Genomic DNA, 25,110 nt, shown 5'->3' on the forward strand with positions numbered 1-25,110 from the left:
GTTATTGAGCTTCCCCTAGATATTAGAAAAGTAAATTGGGCAACCCCGATAAAAAAGAATATGCTATATAGATCAGCAGCAGAAAGCCTCCCAGCTCTCTGTCTCACTCACACACACACACACACACACACACACACACACACACACACACACACACACACACACACACACACACACACAATATAAAACAGAACTGCAGCTTGCTAAAATATAAAACAGATCTGCAGCTTGCTAAAATGTAAAGCGGACCTGCAGCTAATATGTAAAGCAGACATGCAGCTTATATGTGAAGCGGACCTGCAGCTTAAATGTAAAATGGACCTGCAGCTTAAATGCAAAACGGACCTGCAGCTTGCTAAAATGCAAAACGGACCTGCAGCAAACGAACCTGCAACTTAAATGTAAAATGGACACCTGCAGCTTGCTAAAATGCAAAACAAACCTGCGGCTTAAATGTAAAAGGGACCTGCAGCTTGCTAAAATGTAAAACGGACCTGCACAGCTTGCTAAAATGTAAAATGGACCTGCACTGATTTTTGTAAAATGTAAACAAAGCTGCTACTGCAGGGATTTCTCACACAGACAGTAAAACGGACCTGCTCTGCTTGCTTAGTACAAAGATTTCTGTAAAATGTAAGTGAAGCTGCTACAAATATTTCTAATGTAAACCACACATTAAAATAGAGCTGCTACAAAGACTTATGTAAAACGGACCACTCTTTAAGGTTGCTACAAAGATAAATCTGACCTGCAGAGATTTCTCCAACACACATTAAAACGGAGCTGCAAGATTTCTAATCTAGACCACATACACACCAACAATTTATATAAAATGTAAAACGGACCTGCAGAGATTTCTCACACACACTTCTGCTTAAGCTGCTACAAAGATAAATGTAAAACAGACCTGCATTTCTCACACACACATTAAAACAGAGCTGCTACAAAGATTTCTAACATAAACTGAAGATGCTTACACATACACATTTCTGAAAAATGGAGCTGCTACAAAGATTTCTAATATAAACCGGAGCTGCTTACTCATACTTAAAACAGAGCTACCTGCTTGTTTTTACACACATGGACAGAGCTGCTTTAAATACAGATATTTACGTAGAGCGGACACACACCCTAAATCACCATGCACTGATGAACTACTCTCTGCTGAACTAAAATACATATTTTTCTTACCTGACCTGCAGCATGTAGTTGGCCTCGGTATTAGGTAATTGTCTGCTATATTCCCTTCCCTCCAAAACAGTTCAAAGTAACAGTCCAATGAAGCTGATGTCATTCACACATGCCCCAGGTAGGTAGGTGATGAGTGGTGATGTCAGCCATAAGATTAAAGTTGCAGTACAAAAAAATAAGTAAACAAAAAAATTAAAAAAAAATTGGAAATTAAAGGGGCCACTCGGGAATTTATGGCACCCCATTATTTTGCCCTCAAAACTGGTAAATACTAAGCAATTCAGTATGGTTGAGAGGTATGATTGAGGCATCTTAAGGGTTTAACCTGAATTGACTACTATTATACCAGAACGACCATCTTTTGCCTATAGAAATTGTACTAATTTGCGTAGCAAGTTGTGCTATAAAGATATGCAAATGGGTGTAAAACTACCACATTATAATAAAATGGGTACTTTTCCCTGCTTGAATTGCTCTTGCTGTAACATTATTTGTAAAGATAATAGGTTTATCCATCCAACAACACATAAGGAATATATTTCTTCCTGTACTGCTACCTGTAATACTTCAAACATAGTTTATTTGGCAACATGTTGTTGCTGTCCTAGTTTTTATATTGGTAAATCAACTAGAAAACTATGTGACTGCATAACTGAGCACAAATCAGATACGCATAGAGCTATTTTAATGAATGATATTGCCAAACATATTATTGAACTTGGTAACCAACATAGTTTTATATTTAGAGTTATTGACATTCTTCATAAGAATCTAAGAGGTGGCAATGTGAATAATAATTTGGAATTAAAAGAATATAGCTGGATAATTAAGCTTAGAGTAGATTTAGCACCAGCCATTAACAAAATGGTTAGTATTAAACCAGTCCTTAAACCAGGAGAGACTTCAGGCACAACTTTATAAAAAACACATTCATTACTCTTATTGGGGTAAAAATCCAAGTTAATAAAAAAACAGCATATCTTAGCTTCTTCAATTTCTATAATACAACAATTTTACTTGTACCCATTTAGTCTCTTTCAATCTTCAACCAACATGCCATTTTTGAAAGTCTACTGGTGCAGTCTTCAAGCAGGCCTTAATTCCACCTCTGCACCGAATTTACTTCACCAGATGTAACTCTAGTTCTTGTCATGACTAGGCTGACATCTCCATGCCTCTGAGGTCTTTCTCTTTTCTGTTCCTGAGATGAGAAATTCATTTTCTGATTACAGTCTTACAGGTACTTCCTTTTATACAGCATTATTGGTAATCAATGCCTCATTATCTAACACTAAGTATTGCCTAGTCATTTGTTCATGAGAATGTTCATGCACTACACCTTGCAACACCATCCTAAAGATGCAGTGCCTATTCTCGGAAATCAAATGAAACCACCAGTCCATAAAACAAAGAAGGTTTATTAATAAGCAGATTGGTACAGATGAGGCAAGAGAAACTAAATTAAGGACATTTTGTATTATCCAAACTGCTGCATTCTATGTACAAGCTCACTCTGCATCACAAGGCTCACTTCTGTGATTAGGAGAGCTATGTTCCTCCTTCCATTCACAATTTTAGTAGAATTACTGGTCAGTAACAACAGTTAATTTGGGAAGTATCTCTAACTAATGCAAAAATGCAGCTATCTTAAAGAACCACTACTATTTACAACAGCATTGTATTTACATCACTGTTATTTACATTATTTATTTTATTTATTTCTGTGTGGAGACATGCGTGAATGGGCGTACCTTCGTTGAAGGTTGTGCGTCAGGACCAGCAACTCGGCACGTAAAAATCTACTGCCAATCATTAGTGGACCGGAGTTCTGCTGTGGCGACCCCTAACCGGGAAAAGCTGAAAGACATAACAACAACAACATTTTATTTATTTATTTTACATTTGTTGACCGGGATAGTCCAACTGGATATATGTCCATTACTTCAGTTTTACAGTATTTTGACACATCAAAGGGTAGGAATCACTGCACTATGTTACAGTGTGTGTGTGTGTGTGTGTGTGTGTGTGTGTGTGTGTGTGTGTGTGTGTGTGTGTGTGTGTGTGTGTGTGTGTGTGTGTGTGTGTGTGTGTGTGTGTGTATGTGTGTACACGTACAAGCGTGTGTGCATGTGTGTGTGTGTTTACATAAATTCAAATATATATTTATTAAAGTGCTTATAAGTCAAGCACTATGAAAAATAAATCCACTATGAGCACCCTAAAGCACAACATTGTAAAACTACCATAAATATTTAAACAAGTAAAAAAATCAAGGCAAAATCGGTTGATATTCAAAGGGGTTGTCAGTAAATGCCAGGTTAAATAAATATGGTTTAAGAGAAAACTTGAAGATGTCAGTGTGGAAAGCTGTGTGAGTCACTAAGGTGGTATGTTCAATTGGTGTGATTCATGATGAGTAAATGACTCAAACTGCACCCTTATAGCCACTAACAGCACCAAGGTGGCAAAACCCAGTACTTGAAGAGAGTAATAGGAACATTCTACTCCTAGGGTAAGATGGCCCCTGTCATGCAGTGGTGCAACAGTTAGCATTGTCACCTCACAACAAGATGCTCTTCCGTTCAATTCTCACCTGGAGTGCCTTCTGTGCGGAGTCTGCATGTCCTCCCTGCATTCACATGGGTTTCCTCTGGGTGCTCCAGTTTCCTCCCACATTACAAAGACAAGTGTTTCTCCCCAGGGCTCCACTGAAAATGGGCTCTGTGCCAGTCAAACTTTCCTGGTAAATAAATGTAGGGGTATTAAAAAGCAAACTATGCATATCCAGAGAATTTTTTTTATTGCCAGAAAACTGTAAAGCTTCAGCATGTTTTTCTCTGTACCCTTTTAATTGCTTTTTCAAATGGTTAAACTAAATAACAACATATCAAACACTAAAAACAATTAGAGCATTTACATAATTATTTCAGAATAAGAATATGCACATACATATTTCCAAATATTAGGACATGGGATACCCTACCTGTTCTTCTTGTTCTGTCTCCCACTCCCTGCTGTCAATGAGCAACACTTTCAAATTCATTGCCTTCAATATCAAAAACTGTTCATTTAACTTTAGTCATCATGCTTCCCCATTGGTTTTATACCATTAGTACAATGTCTAGCACACAACCACTTCCTCACATCATGGTCACTTAATGTGGTCACTATAAATCCACTGATACTGGAGGATGCCCTACCTATAATGACTCTTTTACTCAAGTCACCTCACCTTTTGGAGCTCTACCCTGTTATTGCTCTGACACCTTTTTGCTGTGCTTACACCCGAAGTCACATAAGTCCTGTATCCCCATCCATATTTTCATTCTTTGTACCACTTTTACTTTCTTTCTTAAGCTTTAACTATCTGTCTTGTAACCGCCACCCCCTCCTCCAACTCATGTGAGGCCTAAATCTTACCTCTTTTGTAATATCAGTCCTATTCTCCTTGACTCAGCACATCCACAGCAACCAATAACTCACCGTACATTGTTCCATTGTAGCTGCATCTTTTTGCATAACTACCTACGTCTTCAAAGGTCCAACACACAAGTGTAAAATCCACTCCAGCACTCCAAATGTCCAATATTTGTAATCCCTTCCCCTCCCAACCTCACAGACCACCATCCATGCAACACTTTTTGTGTAGCTCATATATAGGACCTACTACATTTGTCATATTTAATGATGTCCATTAGTTTTACCGGCCTTCCCTCAGTCTCCAGGTATTGTCTTCTCATGGTCATCTTTCTGTTAATCTAACAAAGCTTTCTTTCCCAGTCTTCTCTCCCAAATATTTCTATAGTCCACCTATCTTCTCTCTTTTGTTATATAACCAATCATTAATAAACCTCTCATTACTTCCAGTTCTCCTACCTCTTCACTTTTCCTTCTACTAACGTTCATCTTTGCCGTATAGCTTTATAGATTATCCATTTACCTCTTTTTAACTATTGTGTATTTGCTAACTCTTCAAAATCTATCCACTTTTCATTCAGTAATTTTGAAAACAAATCCTCCAGGCATACCTGACCCATTTCTTTCCAAATTCTCAACTTGCCATTAAAATTCTTACTAGCCTTATTATAAGCACATAACTAATGTTCAGCCTTTTCCATTTCTGACTCCACCTTTATTCCTAACAACCAACCATATTATATATTTAATCATTTATTTATTTTATTTTATTTATTTGCAGTTGGGTTACCAGGATAGTCCATTCCAAGAAGATGAACCTTTTTTTTTCAATGGAGTCCTGAAAAGAAAAAAACAAGAAACACAGTTTTTTTTTTTGGATATGTACATTATTTACATTACATAGTTAAGCATCATCATCATGGTGATGATTACACACATGCAGTACTATAAATAAAAAGCAATTATATTTACATTTTTTAAAAAAATATATATAACAAGTAGGTGACATTACTGTGACAACTGACTAGAAAAGAAAAAGAAAAATGAAAAGATTTTATAGAGATACTGAAAGCCATTTCTGCCTTAGTAAAGCTAGCTAAAGGTAATACTTAATACTTTAGGGAAAAAAGAACTTGTTGGTAAGGAGGAGAGGAGGAGGAGAAGGGAGTCTTTAGGCTTTGGTGTGGAGGGGAGAGGTAAAGGCAAAAAAGGCAGTTGATTTATATGGGATGGGTGCAAAAGAGCATTCCCTAGATTAGTAGATGAGTAGAGATTTTTGATGAAAAGTTGAATGTAAAGTGGTTGAAGGTGGTACAAGGGAGTGGAGTCCCAGAGACATGCTAGACTAGAGGATAGGAGATTTTGGGTGGGGTCATTGAATTCAATTAGGTTTTATTGTTTATTTTTTTGTGTTATTAGTTAGTACTCTGTTGGGGATGGCATTTTTTCAGAGGAAAGAGAGAGAGATGGACAAAAGGTAAACTGATGAGCTTATGAGCAAGAGAAGAGTTGAGTGGAGAAATGAGCTAGTTGTGGTTCTAGCCATGTTAAAGAACAGAGAAGAAGAAGATGGATGAATAGTGTATGCTGGACTAGTAGTTTAATTTTTTTGGCTATTTTGTTGTATTGTGAGGAAAGTTGTTTTGAGGGGAGATTGTAGGTTTAGCCAGAGAGAGAGGAAAGAAGAAGAGAGAGAGAGATCAGGAATGTGGAAGAGAGGATTTTTAGTAGAGGGTTTTAAGGAAACGATTTTGTTTTTATGCATGCCTAGTTTTTGATGAGTTTTTTTTAAGTTGTTATGTGTGGGTTGAATTTTTGCTGACTATATATTTTTGAACCCCAGGTAACTTAGTCTCTAGCCAAATTCCAAGGATGTGTTGTTACTAGTAGAGATAAAAAGGAGTGGAGTGATAGATATGTGTTATTAGTTTAGATTAATATATCATTAATTTTTTTTTGTTTTTTATAGTGCTAGGTGTTTTTTCATCCATTGTTTTGTGATTGAGAATGACGCCTTGTAAGCTTTTGGAGTACAGGGATGGAGAATCGAAATCATATTGAATAATATTAGAAGAAATATAGAATAATAATTAATTAGAAATGAATAATTAGGAAGAGGAATAAGAGAAGATGTTGAATAGAAGAGTGGGGGTGAATGCTTGGGGACCTATTAGATTAATTTGTTGGCTTGAGATCAGTTAATTTTTTAACTGAGAACCAGTTTAATGAGGGAAGAGTAATAGTTAGAGAACCAGAGGATTAAAGGGAAGAGTTTGTTAGGGAGAGTCAGTAGAGGGGGGAGAGGTCAAATAGTGTCAAAAGTCCAGTTGTCTCCAAATCATGCCTCTGTACTCCTTCTGTACTATTTGTGAGACACACGCCTCCCTATTTGAAACTCTTCTTTCCAAACTTAAGTCATGTATAATGTCCCTGTACCTCATGTTCAAGCTTACTGTTACTGCATGCATACTAAACCCCACATTCCCTGTCCTCTACTCTTTACTGGTCTATATTTTATCAGTAATCCATGACTGGGTGAGGTTAATACAAGATTTATACAAGGTTGGCATTGTTTGATCATGAGTACAAAGCCTGAGTGATTAAACAAAGCCAACTGTGAGTAATTTATGCATTACCCACAAACAGGAATGGCTTATTGTTATTGTGCAATAACATTATTTAAGAAAAAATTCTTACCTTTTTTAAATAATGTCACTGTATAAAAAGGCTTAAGTGCACTTCTGCCAGTTTCTGGTAGTCTGGGACAACCAAGGTATGTATGGTACATGCTCCAAGTCTGAGGGGTTTTTTTTTTAGATACTGAGGAGTTAGTGAGGGTATGGCCCATGTAGAATGCATCTTAATTGTCTAGATTTTCATAGAATGTCCAGATGTTTGCGTCATATTGCTGGTCTGTTCTTCAGAAAGCTGTTTGAGGCCAATGTCACTAAGCAACGACAGACATCTCAGTTTCGGATGTTAAAAGGTTGCAAGAGATAATGTAAATCAGCACATAGAGGTACTCTGGGCATCGATAGCTAACATGTTGTGTTTTTCCAATTCATGAAGCAGTTTACTAATCGGAAAGCTTTCCTTTTTTAGTTCTCCACTTTGCAGTATTGAATGCTTTCTTTACAATGAGTGCCATCACTGGTCTGTCCAGTGTACATTTTTCAATGTTAAATTACTTCTACAAATATGGGGAGAAAGGGCCACAGTCAGGGAGAATTTTTAAATTTTACATTTCAGCTCTAATTTACATCAAAACGTAATACAAGAAGAGGTTTTGTATTTACTTGCATTTTCTGAACTACAGAAAGTCTGGAAATTATCTAGCATTATTGTAAATACCAACTCCAAGATTGTCATGTCCCTGAGAAAAGGGAATGTGTTACAAAATAGCCATCTTGGATTTAATATGTGTAAGCTCAGATTTTCGGTAATTCAGTATCCACATTACGGGACTCAGTTTTGCAGGTCCAGATAGTTGAAACAGTTACCATTAGACAGACAAGGTTTCAAACATTACTGATTATTGTACTGGATTCTCCAATGGGGTATGTCCCAATTTGGTCACTAGATGTCATTCATTACCACCATACTAGACCAGTTTAGTTATATGTATTTATTTATTTATTTAATTATTTATTGCTATCTTTGGTTCATTGCTACACATTTTAACTTATTTCTTATGGAATATGGCTCTAATTAAATCTCTTTGGAAAAATAGTAGTAATTATTTTATGCCCCAGATGTTCTGTTCTGAGGTTTAATGTAAATCAGGGTGTCATTAATTTTATTTTTGCTCACAGTTTCTTTTTAAGTATATTCCTTTTTTATACTTGTATATATGTATTATAGTAGGGCACTTTTATTATTTGTTTTCATTTTAATTTTCAATGATGTTCCAAACTGTTTGTGACAGCAGACAAAAATGTCTATATATATAATGGAAATGGCACACCCATAATATATTTGGTACTGATGATGACAGCATATACTTCAAAATCGGTTTACTTTTTTGTTGAGCTTATCACAACTGCTGGATTAATAAAGAATTTGTGCAATTAACATGTTACTGGCTACAATTTTCTTGTGGACTGATTTGGTGCTGGGCTTAGTTGTTTGATTTCTTGTATTTTGTGCACACAGCAACTATACTAGACTAAATGTTTTTTGTTGTTGTTTAATTTTCTTTTTTTTTTTTAGTGTCTCGCCATGCTGAGAAGTCCCAATTTGCTTGGCTATTTATATTTATCTTGTAATATGCTGTTAGTATAATTTATCACAAACTGTGGCAGGGACCTTTTCTTCTTATTTGTTGTCATGTACAAGAGTGAGCACATAATGATTCATACACAGTGTAGAACAATATGATTATCAGAAAAAAAATAAAAATGTAGATAGATGTTCCACAGATTCAAAGTTGATGGCCAAACCAATACTTCCTGTTAAGTTTGGCTTTGAAATGCAGGCAATAAAATAAGTAGTGTATGCCTTTCTGGATATCTTGATTTTTTCAGATGGCATTATGTGGAGAAAACAAAAAAATGAAGGTAAATAAAGTAATCATTAGTTTTGTTTTAAAGGAAAATCATATTTTATAGGAAGACAAATAGGTGTCTAATTGTTTAAGGGGATCATGTAATCCCATCAAAGGTAGTTTCAGTTCTTTTAATATTTGCTGAAGGTTGTTTTGCTGAACTACTTTTCATATTTGTGTCTGCTGAAACTGCCTTTAACAAATTAACATGAATCCTTATTTAATTAGGGAAATAAGACCTCATGTTGAAAGGACTGTCTTATAATTAAGCTGTAGACAAGTTAAAATAATATGTGTTTTTTCATTCAACAATATAAACTAAAAAGATGCATTTTCTTTTTGTGTCATTTTCCAAACACAAAAACAAATTATTAGGCACTCAGGCACTATTAAAATCATGGTTTAATGTGTATTTTAAAAAAGTCATTTTCAGTCTTTAGATGTGTTTAGGTGTACATAATGACCACTACCTTACTAAGTAGTGACATAGATGCAAGTAGAATATTGCAGACAGATCTGGGCCCCTTTATTGACCAAGGTTATGGCTGGATTGAAGAAGGTACTGTGAGCAGCGACAAAATAAGTATTCGGGAATGCAGGTCTAACATACATAAACATAAGTATTATAAGAAGACAGGAATTTTTAATGAGCAATGTAAAAAGAGGCTGTACATAGCTCGGTTATTTGGTAGGCAGGTAATACTGAGTATTATGGCCATGAACTACAAAGCAAGCTACTTCGATAGTCAAGGATTTGATGTCTTCATTTTCTTACTTTGCGACTGTGAGCAAGTCAGTTAACCAGATGGTGCTGTCATGCAGGACCATAAAAAGTCCATATGAATCACTGTTTTACCCCAGTCAACAAATAAAAATTAAATACATAAGTAAATAAATAATGTTGTTGTTGTTTTTCTTTCGGCTTTTCCTGGTTAGGGGTCACCACAGCGGAACTCCGGTTCGCTAATGATTGGCAGTAGATTTTTTTATGGGTGCCGAGGTGCCAGCTCATCGCCCAACCTTCAACGAAGGCACGCCCATTCTACGTATGTCTTTTAAATGCCACTCGACCGCGGTGAGGACATGCAGACTTCACACAGTAGGCGCTCCAGCCGAGAATCGAATGGGAGAACCTCTTGCTGTGAGGAAACAACACTACAGCTGCACCACCGCGGCTTGTATAAGTAAATAAATAATGTAATAATAATAAAAAGAATTGAAAGAAGGGGGATCTTTTATATAAATAGCTGAAACAATTTAAAGACACAGCTTAAAGACATAGCTATGAAAGCTAACAGGTATTCTAGAAAACATTTTCTTGTATTTTCATTTATAAAATGTTGTAGGACACCATAGGGTCATAACAAAACAATGATGGCTAGAAAGTGACATACTGCAGGGAGGGCATGAAATGAGAACTGAATGACCCTTGGGCCGTACTGTACTTTACAGCATGTGCATCATTCTACGATATTATGTAAATATTCTGACTGGTACCACTGGGCATACTGAAATTTCTGTGCATCATTCTACAATATTATGTACAATATTCTGACTGGTACCACTGGGGCATACTGAGATTTCTGTGCATCATTCTACAATATTATGTACAATATTCTGACTGGTACCACTGGGCATACTGAAATTTCTGTGCATCATTCTACAATATTATGTACAATATTCTGACTGGTACCACTAGGCATACTGAGAATTTTGTGCATCCTTCTACAATATTATGTACAATATTCTGACTGGTACCACTGGGCATACTGAGATGTTTGTCTATTTTAAGTTGGATGTAGACAGCTCAAGTACTACGGAAGAGTCAGTTAATCTATAGTTGCTGTAGCTGTGTTTCTCTGAAGGGACTATGTGCTGCTATAAATAATCCCCTCTCCTTGTATCTGAATTTTCTCTGTTTTGTAATTTTTTTATTTTTTTCACTTTTATTTTGCTGTTCTAATCTCAGAAAGAAGAGCTTCAAGCTGATTCGCTCACAGTCTTTAATTCAGATGTCACAGGATGGGTTCCAGTCAGTTACACCAATAGTGACACCGTCCTCACCTACTGCGCCATTTATAGGAGCACAAGTGTACTGCAATGTACCCGAATTTCAGAGAGTAATGATCAGCGGGGACTACTGTGCCGGGGTAAGTGTCATTACATGATTTGTTACTTAACATGGCTGCAATGGTGCAAAGAAATACTGAATGTAGCTTTATAAGGAGCATCAAAAACTAATTTGTTTTATATTATATGGTATCAGACTTCAAGGCATATTAACCATTTAACAGAAAATTGTAGTTTAATAAATTTTTAAGGATAAGATTTAATAACATTTTGTTGAATGAACTGTTACTTGGACCCATTCATTAACTGGTACTTAATGGGAAATGTGTCTAACCAGTGCTATTCTTAGAGTATGATTTGGTGTAACATTTAATTAAAGGATATAAGTTTTGTATTTGAGATGGTTATTGTTAATTGGGGTCCCTATCACTTCAGTAAAAAATCAGTTCAGTGAACAGTATTTTCAGTGCACTTATATCAGTCAATCCATTCGTCGAACAGTTCATACTGAGACTGCGGTACAGTGAGGATTGGGAAATTTGCCCTTTCCTCGCTGTAGTGTGATCTTGGAGTTGATATATATAATTAGACGGGGTTGGGGCAGAGCCCCCCACATGAGGGGAATTCGATGAATGGCATTTCTGATCAACTGATGGTTCGATGTGGTGATATAGACCCGTTATTTGATACAATCTCCAGTCACCTAATAAAAATGCATTAGTCAATAGTAAATTTTCCTTTCTTAATGTCAGTATCCCTCTGAAGTGTAACACTATTCATGTTCATTATAAATATATATTCATCACCTGAACCCCCATAGTAATGCATATTAACCATAACTATAACCTTTCCCTTGCTGTGAACCCTAATCTTGCAACTTACATTAGAAAAACCCTTTCCATAACAATACCACTATAAAACAAAGCTCAGTCACTCAACACGCACACATACACATACAGTGGATATAAAATGTATACACACCCCTGTTAAAATGCTAGGTTTTTGTGATATAAAAAAAAGGAGACCACAATAAATCATTTCAAAACTTTTCCCACCTTTAATGTGACCTATAACCTGTACAATTCAATTGAAAAACAAACAAATCTGTTAGGGGAATAAATATAAAAAATAAAAAACATACAATAAGCTGATTGCATAAGTGTGCACACCCTTAAACTAATACTTTGTTGAAGCACCTTTGCAGTCATTATTAGGTCTTGGAGATGGTTTGAAAAGGAAACTGCTTTCTTTTACCAAAGAAGTACATCATGTAAGCGCATGTCCCACTTCCATCGTCAGTGATCCCATTTTCTCAGAGTATGCTGACATGTTCGACGACAAGCTAGGCAAGCTCCCAGTTGTGTACTCCATGAAAGTAGATCCAGAGGTCAGTTCACTGGTCAGACCAGCAAGGAAAGTTGCAATAGCTGTACAGGACAAAGTGAAAGTCCAGTCAGACAAAATGGTGCAGCAAGGTGTGATTTGTCCAGTCACAGAACCAACTGAGTGAGTGTCTTCCATGGTAGCTGCTTATAAGAAAAATTCAGATAAAATCAGAATATGCATTGACCCAAGAGACTTGAACAAGGCATTAAAGGGATCTCATCATCTTATGCGAACTGTCAAGGAGGTTGACGCCCTCATGCCAAATGCCACAGTGTTTTCTGTCCTAAATACAAAGAGTTCATTTTGGCAAGTAATGCTTGATCGCAAATCTTCACTACTGACTACATTCAGTAACCCATTTGATAGATACAGATTCCTCACAATGCCTTTTGGAATATATTCTGCCAGTGCACTGTCCCAAATGTTTTCAGGCTATCCGTGTGCTCTAATAGTTGAGGATTTACTGGTTGGAGGTAACGGTGAAGCAGAGCATGACAGAAACCTCAAGAAAGTTCTGGGCAGAGTGCATGAAGTGAACTTAAAGCACAATCCTCTGAAATATAAATTCAGATTACCAAAAGTTACTTATGTAGGTCATTTATTTACCAATACTGGATTACAGCCAGACCCTTTTAAACAAGCAGCCATTCTTGAGATGCCAGCCCCAGACAATGTCCAAGCCTTACAGCATTTTCTTGGTATAGTTAACTATATGGGGAAATTTATCCCTGACTTTAGTGAGTTATCAGAACCTTTAGCAGAGCTGACATGCAAAAATGTTGCCTGGTCATGGTTAGAACAACACCAGAGAGCATTTGATAACCTCAAACAGCAAATTGCCAGCCCACCTATATTGAGATACTATGCTGCCCACAAAGCAGCAGTTCTTTCCTGTGATGCTTCAGAGTTCAGTCTTGGTGCAGTTATTCTTCGGGAGGGCAGACCTGTTGCCTGTGTATCTAGAACTCTTACTCAAATTGAGAAGCAGTATGTTGAAATTCAGAAGGAACTTTTGGCAATTGTGTTCGCATGTTCGAAGTTTCATGATTATATCAATGGTCAAGCTATCCAAATAGAAACTGATCATCAACGTCTAGTTAGTATTATAAAGAAGCCTGTGCATTCTGCTCCAGCGAGACTACAAAGACTGATGCTTAGATGACAAAATTACAATTTCAAAATGGTCTATACAAAAGGCAAACTTCTTTATCTGGCTGATACCTTATCCAGATTGCCCAGCAATGCCACAGAAGAGCTTGATGCAGAGAGTGTTGACTTTGATGTCATGGAACTGTGTAAGTTTTCTACCATGAGACTTGATTAGCTAAAAAATCATACAAAGACTTATCCAATTTTGCAAAAGCTCAACCACTTCATCAATGTTGGATGGCCATCAAAGCAATCCTGTGTGTCTCCAGAAGTACAACTTTATTTTCCATACAGAGATGGTCGAAATGTTGTTGTTCCTACTTCCTTACAGCAGTAATACATTCAGATTTTGCATCGTGGCCAACCAGATCCTACCCTACCAAAAAAGGGTGAGAGGACTAGTATTTTGGCCTTATCTATTACAACAGTACTAAACCACTTTCACAAAAAGAGACACTTCACCTAAGCCAGATTCCTGAACTACCTTGGTCAACAATAACCATTGAGATCATATTCTGATTTCAGGCACTCCTACTGTGTACAAAGTGAGTATTTGGGAAGGACAACCCCTGTAGCCTCTTAATCCAGCTCTGTTCCTTCCCTCAAAAAAAAAATATATATATATATACTCATTTACTCTTACTGTAGCTGTCTTAGTTGCTCTTCTGCGTGCTATCTGTTCAGTCGCTCTTACTCTGAACTTATTATTGCTTCTTTGTAGCCTTCTAATTTACTGCCTTCTGCACTTGTTTTTTAGTCATTTGTTAATTTAATTGCATTTATTTCAACTGTATTTGCCGTAGTGTTGCTACACGCTCAGGTGTGCTGGCCTGCACTACAATTTGAATTGTATTTACTGCTGTTTTAGCTGCTTTTCTGTAAAAAAAAAAATTCTAAGCTTGTTTCCTGCCTTTCCTGTAACTAGTCAAGTCCAGATACAGACTTGCTGTATCCAGGACTGTTGGTAAGCTTCTGAGCCCCCCAAGCCTTTCTGTGTTGGAGAGAAGCCTTCTAGCTTATCAGTGGGAGTGGTAAGCACTAGGTAGCCTATCTACCACGGGAAGAGTGGGTTTTGGCCCTGAAATTGTAGTTCATTGGCTGTTTGGGCAGTTTTTCCATCTCTTTCTACTTTCTGGTTAAAAGCCTGTTTTGCATTTGGTCCCCGCCTTTCCTATAACTAGTGTAATCCAGGTACAGATTTGCTGTATCCAGGACTGTTGGTAAGCTTCTGAGCCCCCCCTAAGCCCTTCTGTGTTGGAGAGAAGCCTTCTAGCTTATCAGTGGGAGTGGTAAGCACTAGGTAACCTATCTACCACAGGAGGAGTGGTTTCTGGCCCAGAAATTATAGTTTATTGGCCTTTTGGGAAGCTTTTCCATCTCTTTCAACCTTCTGATTTAAAAGACTGTGTTTGCACTTGTTTCCTCCCTTTCCTGTTACTAGTCTAGTCCAGGTGCAGATTTGCTGTATCACGGACTCTTTGTAAGCTTCTGAGCCCCCCAAGCCTTTCCGTGTTGGAGGGAAGCCTTCTAGCTTATCAGTGGGAGTGGTAAGCACTAGGTAGCCTATCTACCATGGGAAGAGTGGGTTTTGGCCCTGAAATTGTAGTTCATTGGCCATTTGGGCAGTTTTTCCATATCTTTCTACTTTCTGGTTAAAAGCCTGTTTTGCGTTTGGTCCCCGCCTTTCCTATAACTAGTGTAATCCAGGTACAGATTTGCTGTATCCAGGACTGTTGGTAAGCTTTTGAGCCCCTCAAGCCCTTCTGTGTTGGAGAGAAGCCTTCTAGCTTATTAGTGGGAGTGGTAAGCACTAGGTAACCTATCTACCACAGGAGGAGTGGTTTCTGGCCCAGAAATGATAGTTTATTGGCCGTTTTTGAAGCTTTTCCATCTCTTTCAACCTTCTGATTTAAAAGACTGTGTTTGCGCTTGTTTCCTGCCTTTCCTGTTACTAGTTTAGTCCAGGTACAGATTTGCTGTATCCAGGACTCTTTGTAAGCTTCTGAGCCCCCCCAAGCTTTTCCGTGTTGGAGGGAAGCCTTCTAGCTTATCAGTGGGAGTGGTAAGCATCAGGTAGCCTATCTACCAAAACTAGAGTGGTCCCTGGCCCAGAAATTGTAGCTATTGGCTGTTTGAGCAGTTTTTTTTCATCTCTTTCAACTTTCTGGTTTGAAAGCCGCACTTGTGCCTCTTTCCCACCTTTCCTATAACTAGCCTAGTCCAGTTACAGAGTTGCTATATCCAGGATTGTTAGTAAGCTTCTGAGCCCCCAAGCCTTTCTGTGTTCTGGTTTAAAAGCTGCACTTGCACTTGTTTCCCACCTTTGCTGTAACTTGCCTAGTCCAGATACAGAGTTGCTGTATCCAGGACTGTTGGTAAGCTTCTGAGCCCCACAAGCCATTCAGTGTTGGAGGAAAGCCTTCTAGCTTATCAGTGGGAGTGGTAAGCACTAGGTAGCCTGTCTACCAAGAGAGGAGAGGTTCTTGGCCCAGAAATTGTAGTTTATTGACCATTTGGACAGTTTGTCCATCTCTTTCAACTTTCTTGTTTAAAAGACCACATCTGCGCTTGTTTCCCATCTTTCCTGTAACTAACCTACTGGTAGCACTAGAAAGCCTTAAACTGATACAAGCCTTCTAGCTTAGGAGAGAGACTTTGGAGTGATTAAGTATCAGTTTTCTGTACTTTCTTGCACTTAACTGTTTTCCATCTAAACGCAGATTTTCCAGTGTTTATTGTGATTTAAAAGCTTGTTTTTTTCACATATTGCACTTATTTGACTGCTTGCATATTTAAAAAGTTATTTTTAAATAATTTGTTTAACTATTGTATGCTACACATTAAAGTGTGATAGCCTTTTCTGATTGTTTGTAGTTGTTTAAAGCTGTTTTAAGTGTATTTTTTACTGTTTTTGCCTTATCTTTTCAAAAAAAAAAAAAAAACTTGTTTCCCGCCTTTCTAAGCTAGTATAGTCCAGTTTTTAGGCTAGTGCTGAATTCAGGGCTGTGATACTAGTTTCTGAGTTGCCCATACCTTACTTGGATAGAGGGAAGTTTCTCTGTTCACCTGTGAGAGAGGGGAGCTTTGAGCAACCTATCTGTCCCTGGAGGAGTGGTTCCAGCCCAGAAGTTAGTAGTTTATTGGCTGTTTTGGGCTAATTTCTATCTCTTTAATTTCCCCTACTGTAAAAAATGCGTTTACACGGTTTTGCACACCGGGCAGTGCCGGTCAGCTACGGTTAATTATTCTCGGTTCCACAAAGTCTCCTCTCCAGTTTTTCCCTTGAAACTAGTCTAACTCTCAACCTAAGCACTCAAAAAGCATCTTACAGCCCAGCACTTGCTCAGACCTAATAGCAAGCAGTAATATACCCTGACACTGATTGCCCAGCAGGGCAAGGCTCTTTATTCACCCCTCACCAACCAAGCGACTAAGCAGCTCACCCTACTATTCAGGCATGACCAAAAGACAACTTCAGGTGCACTCTCCAGTCCAGCTGGTGAGTCTGGGTATCCTGAGGCAATGTTACAACTGCCTTATGTACACAGACAACCCTCTCCTCCTACCACAAAACACTAACATATGCGAGAGATGCAATTATACAGCCAAACTGGAAGCTAAGCTGTCTCAACCCAAGACTGGAACAGACAGTCAAGAGGAGAAGGTTAACACTTGCACCACAACTCCAGCTGCACACAGACCTACTAAAACAGCACTGGCAAAAAATACACATAAATACACAAAATCATACTCGGAGGCTCTAAATAAAAACCTGAAAATGCATCAGAGACCTCCAAAGCAGACACCCAAACAACCTGCACTTCCTGTCACAGACCAGACAACACATAAAACACAAAATCAGTGTGCTGCACAATCACAGCCCTTAAGGTGAAATAACATACATAACACACTAGTAATAGGTGACTCTATAGTCAGGTGCACTGACGTCCCACTCACTAGGCTGCACAAGCAGAAGGTTACTGTTAGCTGCCTGTTGGGAGGCAGAATCCACCACATAACACAAGCACTCAGGTCACTCCAGAACAAGTACAAATATGACTTTGTCATTGTTCATGTTGGTGTGAATGACCTGAGATGTACCTCCCTGGACTACAAGAAAAGAGACATGGAAGAGCTCTCTGATCTTGTAGTCCAGGCTGGTATGACCCTGACCGTGAGTAGCATCCTACCCTCACCAAGAATGATACCTCAGTATAAAGAAAAAATGATCAATTTCAACAATTGGCTAAGCTTCTGGTGTCATTCAAAAGGGATCCAGTGTCTGTCAGCCTGGGACGACATGCTCGACAAGCCGCATTGCTTTGCAAGAGATGGCTTGCACCTGTCACCCCTAGGCTTTCAAATACTGGCCAAGGCTCTTGCTGCCCCCATAGTGCCTTTTTTAGGCAAGGCTCAAAAGTCAAAACCACCTCCGTAAACAGCACAATTAACAAAAAACTGAGTGTTATGCTACTCAACGCCAGGAGTTTAAATCTCAAAATGCATGTGCTCGAAGCACTCCTCAGTATGGAGAACATCGACATCTGTGCAGTATCTGAAACCTTGTTCAAGGCTCCAGAGAGCACCCCAGCACAATTGGGCTACAACTCATACCACACGTTTTGCCACAGAACATGGACCGAAACACAAAAGGAGGGGGTGTATCCATATTCATCAAGGATACCTACACCTCCAGGTTAGTGGCACAGCTTGATACCTCTGAAATCATCTATGTGCAACTAACATCGGACAAATCTGCAATGCAAATTGTGGCCTGCTACAGATTACCCTCTATGACCCAGGACCACCACTCCACCTTTCTGGAGACACTGGAAAACATGAAGGTCCTACCAAACACCCTGATATTGGGCAATTTCAATTACCCTAACATTCACTGGGAAAACTACTCGAGTACAAATTCCCAGGCCCAGCACTTCCTGGAGTTAATCAACTCAAATACCCTGGATCAGCTGGTAAACTCCCCTACCAGAGGTGAAAACATATTGGACCTGGTCATCACCAACATGGGCGACAGGTGTTCCACACTGGAGGTCAACCCGTCACTGGTTAGATCAGACCATAAACTAATCACTCTGGATGTCCACACCCCACCACCACCACCCCCAACTAAGGAAACTACAGTAAACAGCTTTTTTAAAGCAAACTTCACCTTACTTAAGATAGAGGTGGTAAGTTTCACAGCCCCCATGCTAAAGGATAATGCTGCTCAAGATGCAGAAACCTTTACAAATGCACTCTATGAGCACCTACAAGGATGCATGGATCATGCCATCCCCAGCAAAACCAAGACTCATTCCTCTAAGAGAAGGAAACCAGTTTGGTGGACCCCTGCAATAAACAGGCTATACACTAGAAGGAGGAAACTAGTTCAGAAAAAAAGCAAATCCCAAGAAGGAAAGACATCCCTGATCGGTATCAGTAAGAAACTGAGGTCCCTCATGAAATCATCCAAGGCTAACTTCGAAAGAAAAATAGCCAAGGATTCAAAAGATAACCAGAAAGCCTTCTTTAGCTATGTTAAGAATCTACGTGGCAACTCGCAGATATACACTGAACTAGAGCAAAATAGCACAAAATATACTGAACCTACTGATATTACCAACATCCTGGCAAATAGATTCAATGCAAACTTCACCCCCCTCTCACCTCCAAAAGGGCCCACAACAATACCGGAAAAGTGTAGTGTCCCAAAAATCACAGACACACAGGTGAAAACAGCCCTTTCAAAAGCCAAAAACACAGCGTCAATGGGACCAGATGGTGTCCCAGGCTGCGTCTTGCACGAACTACAGAACAAACTAACCGCCCACCTAAACACGCTGTTCAGCCTCAGCCTCTCCACAGGCTATGTGCCCATAGAATGGCGCACAGCAACGGTTATTCCTCTCCACAAAGGAGGGGCCACAACTGACCCTGGTAACTATCACCCCTAAGCCTGACTAGCCTGGTCTGCAAGGCTATGGAGCACATCATCATGGAACTCATTAACAAAGACATTGGGAACCTACAAACACTTGACCTGACCCAGTTCGGCTTTGTTAAGGGCAGATCATGCCTATTAAACCTGGTTGACTTCTTCAAGACAGTCACCAAGGCCATAGACGAGGGGAAAGGTGGTTCACACAGCCTACCTTGACCTCGCCAAGGCTTTCGACACCATTCCCCACTCGGGTATTACAGAAAAACTCACCAGCCTGAACATAAACTTGTATATCACGAGATGGGTTGCCAACTGGCCTACAGACATAACTCACACAGTAAGAATAGTGGGCTCCAGATCTGACCCTAAACCAGTCACAAGTGGTGTCCCACAAGGCTCGGTCCTGGGACCCCTACTGTTCAGTATATACTTCTCAGAAGTACAGGCAAACACAGGAGGACTATGGCTAACCAAGTTCGCCAATGACTGCAAACTAGGAGCCATAATTGACTCTCCGGTGACATGTACATCCTCCAAAAGGGCCTTACTGAGATGGACACCTGGTGTCAAAGTCATGGCCTCAAGCTAAATGCCAAAAACATGCATAGTCATCCCATTTGGGAAAAACAAAACACCCACAAATTACCACATAGGTAGCAGCCCCCTTAATACAGAAATCTAGGGACCCAGGTAGATAATAATCTCTCCTTTGACAATCATATTGCCAAAGTAGTTAGGAAATCCTTCTATGTGGCCCATCTAATTACTAAAGGGTTCACATCTAGAAATAAAGAAGTTATAGTGCCCCTCTACTCGTCACTCATTAGACCCATCATAGAGTACAATGCCCCATTTGGGATGTACCTCACAAGTCACTTCCAACAGCTGGAAAGACCACAAAAGTACCTCACCAAGAGGATTACTGGTCTCAAACATATGTACTATGCAGCCCAACAGAAAAATCTCTGGCTGTACTCAGTGGCATATCGCTTACTTAGTGGTGATCTCTGCCTGACTTAAAAAGCCATGTCCAACTCAGAATCGATGGACATGCTCCACCTAAAGAAATCCAAGTCACTGCAAGCCACGGGCTCTAGTGAGCTAAACCTCACCCCAACAATAAATAGAACATGCTGGAGGGATAGATTCCTGTCACAGAGACTCCCCATGCTTTGGAACAAAATTCCAAATTACGTCAGGCAGAGCCCCTCACTAACACTCTTCAAGAGAAACCTTGACGAGTGGATGGGTAACAGAAAATACACCCCTGGGATCACTTCATTGGCTCTGCTTGACAGAGGATCAGTTAATTAATCAATGGGGTGGCGAACGCCAACACACTCTGGCTAGGCTTATAAATGCCCTCAGGCAGATAGCCTAGTACCTACCTATGAACCTATATTTGAGTGGAACAATCAGCATTACTTAGTGTTGATAAACTCTGATTTGAACTGGTTTGAGATCGATTTGCTATCTAGCCTAACATCCAGTGCTGTTATTACTAAGATGAAACGTCATTTCTCAGTCCATGATAGTCCACACAAAGTTATTTCTGACAACAGTACCCAGTATACCAGTCAATTGTTTCAGAAATTTGCAAAAGAGTGGGACTTTATCCATGTTACTAGTAGTCTGGAATACCCACAGTCAAATGGCCTTGCTGAACGTGCAGTACAGCATGCAAAGCCACTACTAGCGAGGTCAAAGTGTGACAATACCAATGTCTTCTTGAATTTGCTTAATCTCAGAAATATACCCCATGATAACCTACTTAGCTCACCTGCTCAGAGACTTCTATGTAGGTAAACCAGAACAACCTTGCCTATCAGTTCAAGTTTGTTGGTGCCTAATGCTAAGAACAGTGGACCCATCGGTCCCACCTTTATTACACTCACAAACCCCTCCCATCTTTCCAATAGCCAACCACGGAACTAATCCCAACACTACCTCCTCCATCTATCACTCCTCCTCAGCTAACATGTACAAGCATACCTTACCTGTGCTCATTGAATGCACTCTCTTTGCATATCTTACATCCTACCAAAACTCCGTCATTCCCCCACTCGACCACTACCACTATACTACTGTCCACACCACCACTCATGTCTCACCCTCACTCAGCTCCCCTCCCACCAACTCAAGAACCATCCCTATGCACCCCCCGCATATTCTACCAACTATATTACTCAAACATAAAACATCCCTACAACTTAACATAGTAACCCTCCCACCATACCTATTACCCACAGAGCACAATCATAAAGTTTCCCTAATAAACAAACACATTCAAAAACTGAGAAAACTAATAACCTAATGCATATCAAAACTAGCCCTAAGTGGAGACATCCACCCCAACCCTGGCCCTACCATCGCCAACCCCAGTCCTCATAATCAAACTAGAAACCACAACTTCTCCCATATTACAGCCAATAGAAAGCCAAGTGACTTTCTTCTACTAAGCCTAAATATTAGAAGTATATCCAACAAAGTCCATGAACTCCATGCCACCATAGACTTGTACTCCCCAGATATAGTCATCCTGACAGAAACCTGGCTAAATCCTCACATTACCAGTGAGCAAATCCCCCCTACCGGTTACGGCATACTAAGAGTAGACCGGCTAAACAAGAAAGGAGGCGGTGTAGCTATAATATTTAAATAGCATCTAAACATCCAGATCTTAAAATCATCAGTTCCACAAATAGGCAATAAAGAAATAATATATACCAACCTCAAAATAAACCAAAACAAAACCATCAGCATAATTGGATGCTACTTCCCACCTGGCCAAAACATCCCTCCACTAGAAAACCTCCTCAGCTGGTCTACCCACCATCTCCCCCAAGAAACTATCATTTTAGGTGATTTCAATATTGACTGGCAATCCTGTTCTGGCAACCATCCAACCCATCATGTAAACCTTCATGGCTTCACCCAACTAGTCCAGTCAACAACCAGGATAAATAAAAACTCTAGCAAGCACACTACCCTGGATTGGATACTAGTCAGTAAGAGCCCGCAGTCATATATAACAGGCTGCTTATCAGATAGCCTCAGTGATCACTCCTTAACATTCCTACTCAAAAAATACCTATACCAAGCTAAACCTGTCATCTACCGTCAAAGACGTAAAAAACGAAACTTTAACCCACTCACATTCATCTCATCCCCTCAAAGAATGTAACTGGCATCCTCTAAAGCACCTCAGTCTTGATGACGCAGTTGAAGTTTTTAATACTACCTTCCTGAGCATCCTTAATTACCATGCCCCCATAAGACTTTCCAGAACCAAAGCACAACCCTCCCCATGGCTACAGAAAACCACTAAGTCAGAAATGAAAAACAGGGATAAAGCCTGGGAGCACTGGCGCAAAACCAAAACCCCCTCAACTACACAGAAATTCCTAGAACTACGCAATAGAGTAAAAAAGCTAATAAAACAGGACAAATTCCAATACTACCAGTCAGCCCTAGACTCCTCCCAACACAGCCCCAAACAATTCTGGTCCTCCATAAACTCCATCCTACACCCAGGTAAAGTCAGTACCCCTCCTCCTAACATCCCTCAGTCTTCCGAATATATTGCTACCTCATTCAACACACATTTCACACAAACCATACTATCACTAGCTAAACAACACAACCCCCCTCCTCTCCAACCCACACCTTCAACTAGTAATCTCCCCACTGCCTTCTCTTTTTCTCCTGTACCTACCTCCAACATAAAAAAACTCTTAACTAAACTTAAGCCCACCAAATTAGCAGCAGACAACCTCTCAAGTGAATCGCAGCTGATGCTCTGGCCTTCCCAGTATCCATCTTGATTAACCGATCTCTGTCAGAAAGTTACATTCCCACACTATGGAAAGTATCATATATAATTCCCTTCCACAAAGGCAGCCCCTCCACAGAACTAACCAATTACTGCCCCATAGCTATTCTCTCTCCACTCTCCAAAATACTAGAGAGATGCATTCACTCTCAGGTCTCAGACTACCTCCTTACTAACAACCTCCTTTCCAATACTCAGCATGGTTTCCGACCAATCCATAGCACCACCACTGCCTTACTCTCCTTTACTAACACTATCCTTCAGCATAAAAACAATGGCTATCTCTCCTCTGCTACTTTCCTAGACCTATCTAAAGCATTTGACATGGTCCCAAACAAACAACTCATCTCTGTCCTCAATAACCTATCCTTCTCTCAATCAGTCACCAACTGGTTTCAGAGTTACCTGTCTGACCGCCAACAATCCATTGTATGGCAGAATGACATATCTCCCCAACTACCTGTCTCGATAGGGGTTCCCAAAGGATCCATCCTTGGACCCCTTACTCCTCTATTTTCACCAATAATCTAGCCTCTGCTACCAAACATGGCACACTCATACAACACGCAGATGACTCAACCATCATCTGCTCAGCCCAGTCCCTACCGAAACTTCAAAAAGTCACACAGGAAGCCTTTTCCTCTGTTGAAATTTGGTTATCCGATGCCCAATTAATACTCAACCCAAACAAAACTAAACTATTCATCTTCCAACCCACCAAACATACTCAAAACAACTCTCACTTTAACATCGCAGCAAAAGACAAAACCACTATACACCCAACAGGATACACCAAATTGCTAGGAGTGGAAATAGACAATAAACTAAAATTTGACATTCACATATCCATGACCATAAAAAAACTCCACAAAAAACTAGGAGCATTATACAGAAATAAGCAACTTCTCACCAAAGCAGCAAAGATTGCAGTAGCAAATTCCCACCTTATTTCCACCCTACTTTATGTCTCTCCAATATATACCAACCTAAGGCAATGTAATCTAAACAAGCTAGAGACCTGCAACAACAAAATCGCCAAATTCGCCACAGGGGCATCCTACCGTAGTCACCACTGCCTCTCGCTTACTGAACTGGGCTGGCTTGAACTCCCTCACCTCCTTCAATGGTATCAACTCTCACTCGCCCACAAACTAGTAAACCATCCACTAAATGTCCCATCCCTCCAGAATCTACTCCAAACCTATCACACCACCAGACCACTAAGATCCAGCAAAAAATATAACTTGCAGATCACTAAAGCCAATAACTCTGCTGGTGAAGCACTATTCTCTTGCACCCTAGCCAAATTATGGAACTCCCTCCCACCCACAATAACCTCCATATCATCATGCACCCACTTCAAAACTTTACTAAACGCACACCTAAAAACATGCTGGCTATGCCCTTGCAACTCCCACTCTAATATCACCCACCCCATCCAACCACTACCTTTCTTTCCACCCCACTAACTACCTTGATTATAGCAAGCTCGGATGCTCATAAGCGTAATACTTATTATACAGCAGGAACTTCTTATTGTAACAATTGTTAATGTCTGTTATTTACTTCGCAGATGATAAA

The 25,110-nt window shown here is 39.7% G+C and overlaps 1 protein-coding gene across 4 annotated transcripts in view; it reads left to right on the plus strand.

The window, feature by feature from the left end:
- The window catches only part of AMPD3 (adenosine monophosphate deaminase 3), a 740,405-nt gene that overhangs the window by 389,538 nt on the left and 325,757 nt on the right, over window positions 1-25,110 (plus strand). For all 4 annotated transcript variants that reach the window (XM_044059408.1, XM_044059407.1, XM_044059406.1 and 1 more), the window contains one exon: window positions 11,121-11,301. In XM_044059408.1, coding sequence (XP_043915343.1) covers window positions 11,121-11,301 — 181 coding nt within the window. The remainder of the gene's footprint in view (window positions 1-11,120; window positions 11,302-25,110) is intronic.

Source organism: Protopterus annectens, chromosome 17.part0 (assembly GCF_019279795.1).
Source record: "Protopterus annectens isolate FY-2018-M chromosome 17.part0, PAN1.0, whole genome shotgun sequence".
Taxonomy (NCBI): Eukaryota; Metazoa; Chordata; order Ceratodontiformes; family Protopteridae; genus Protopterus; species Protopterus annectens.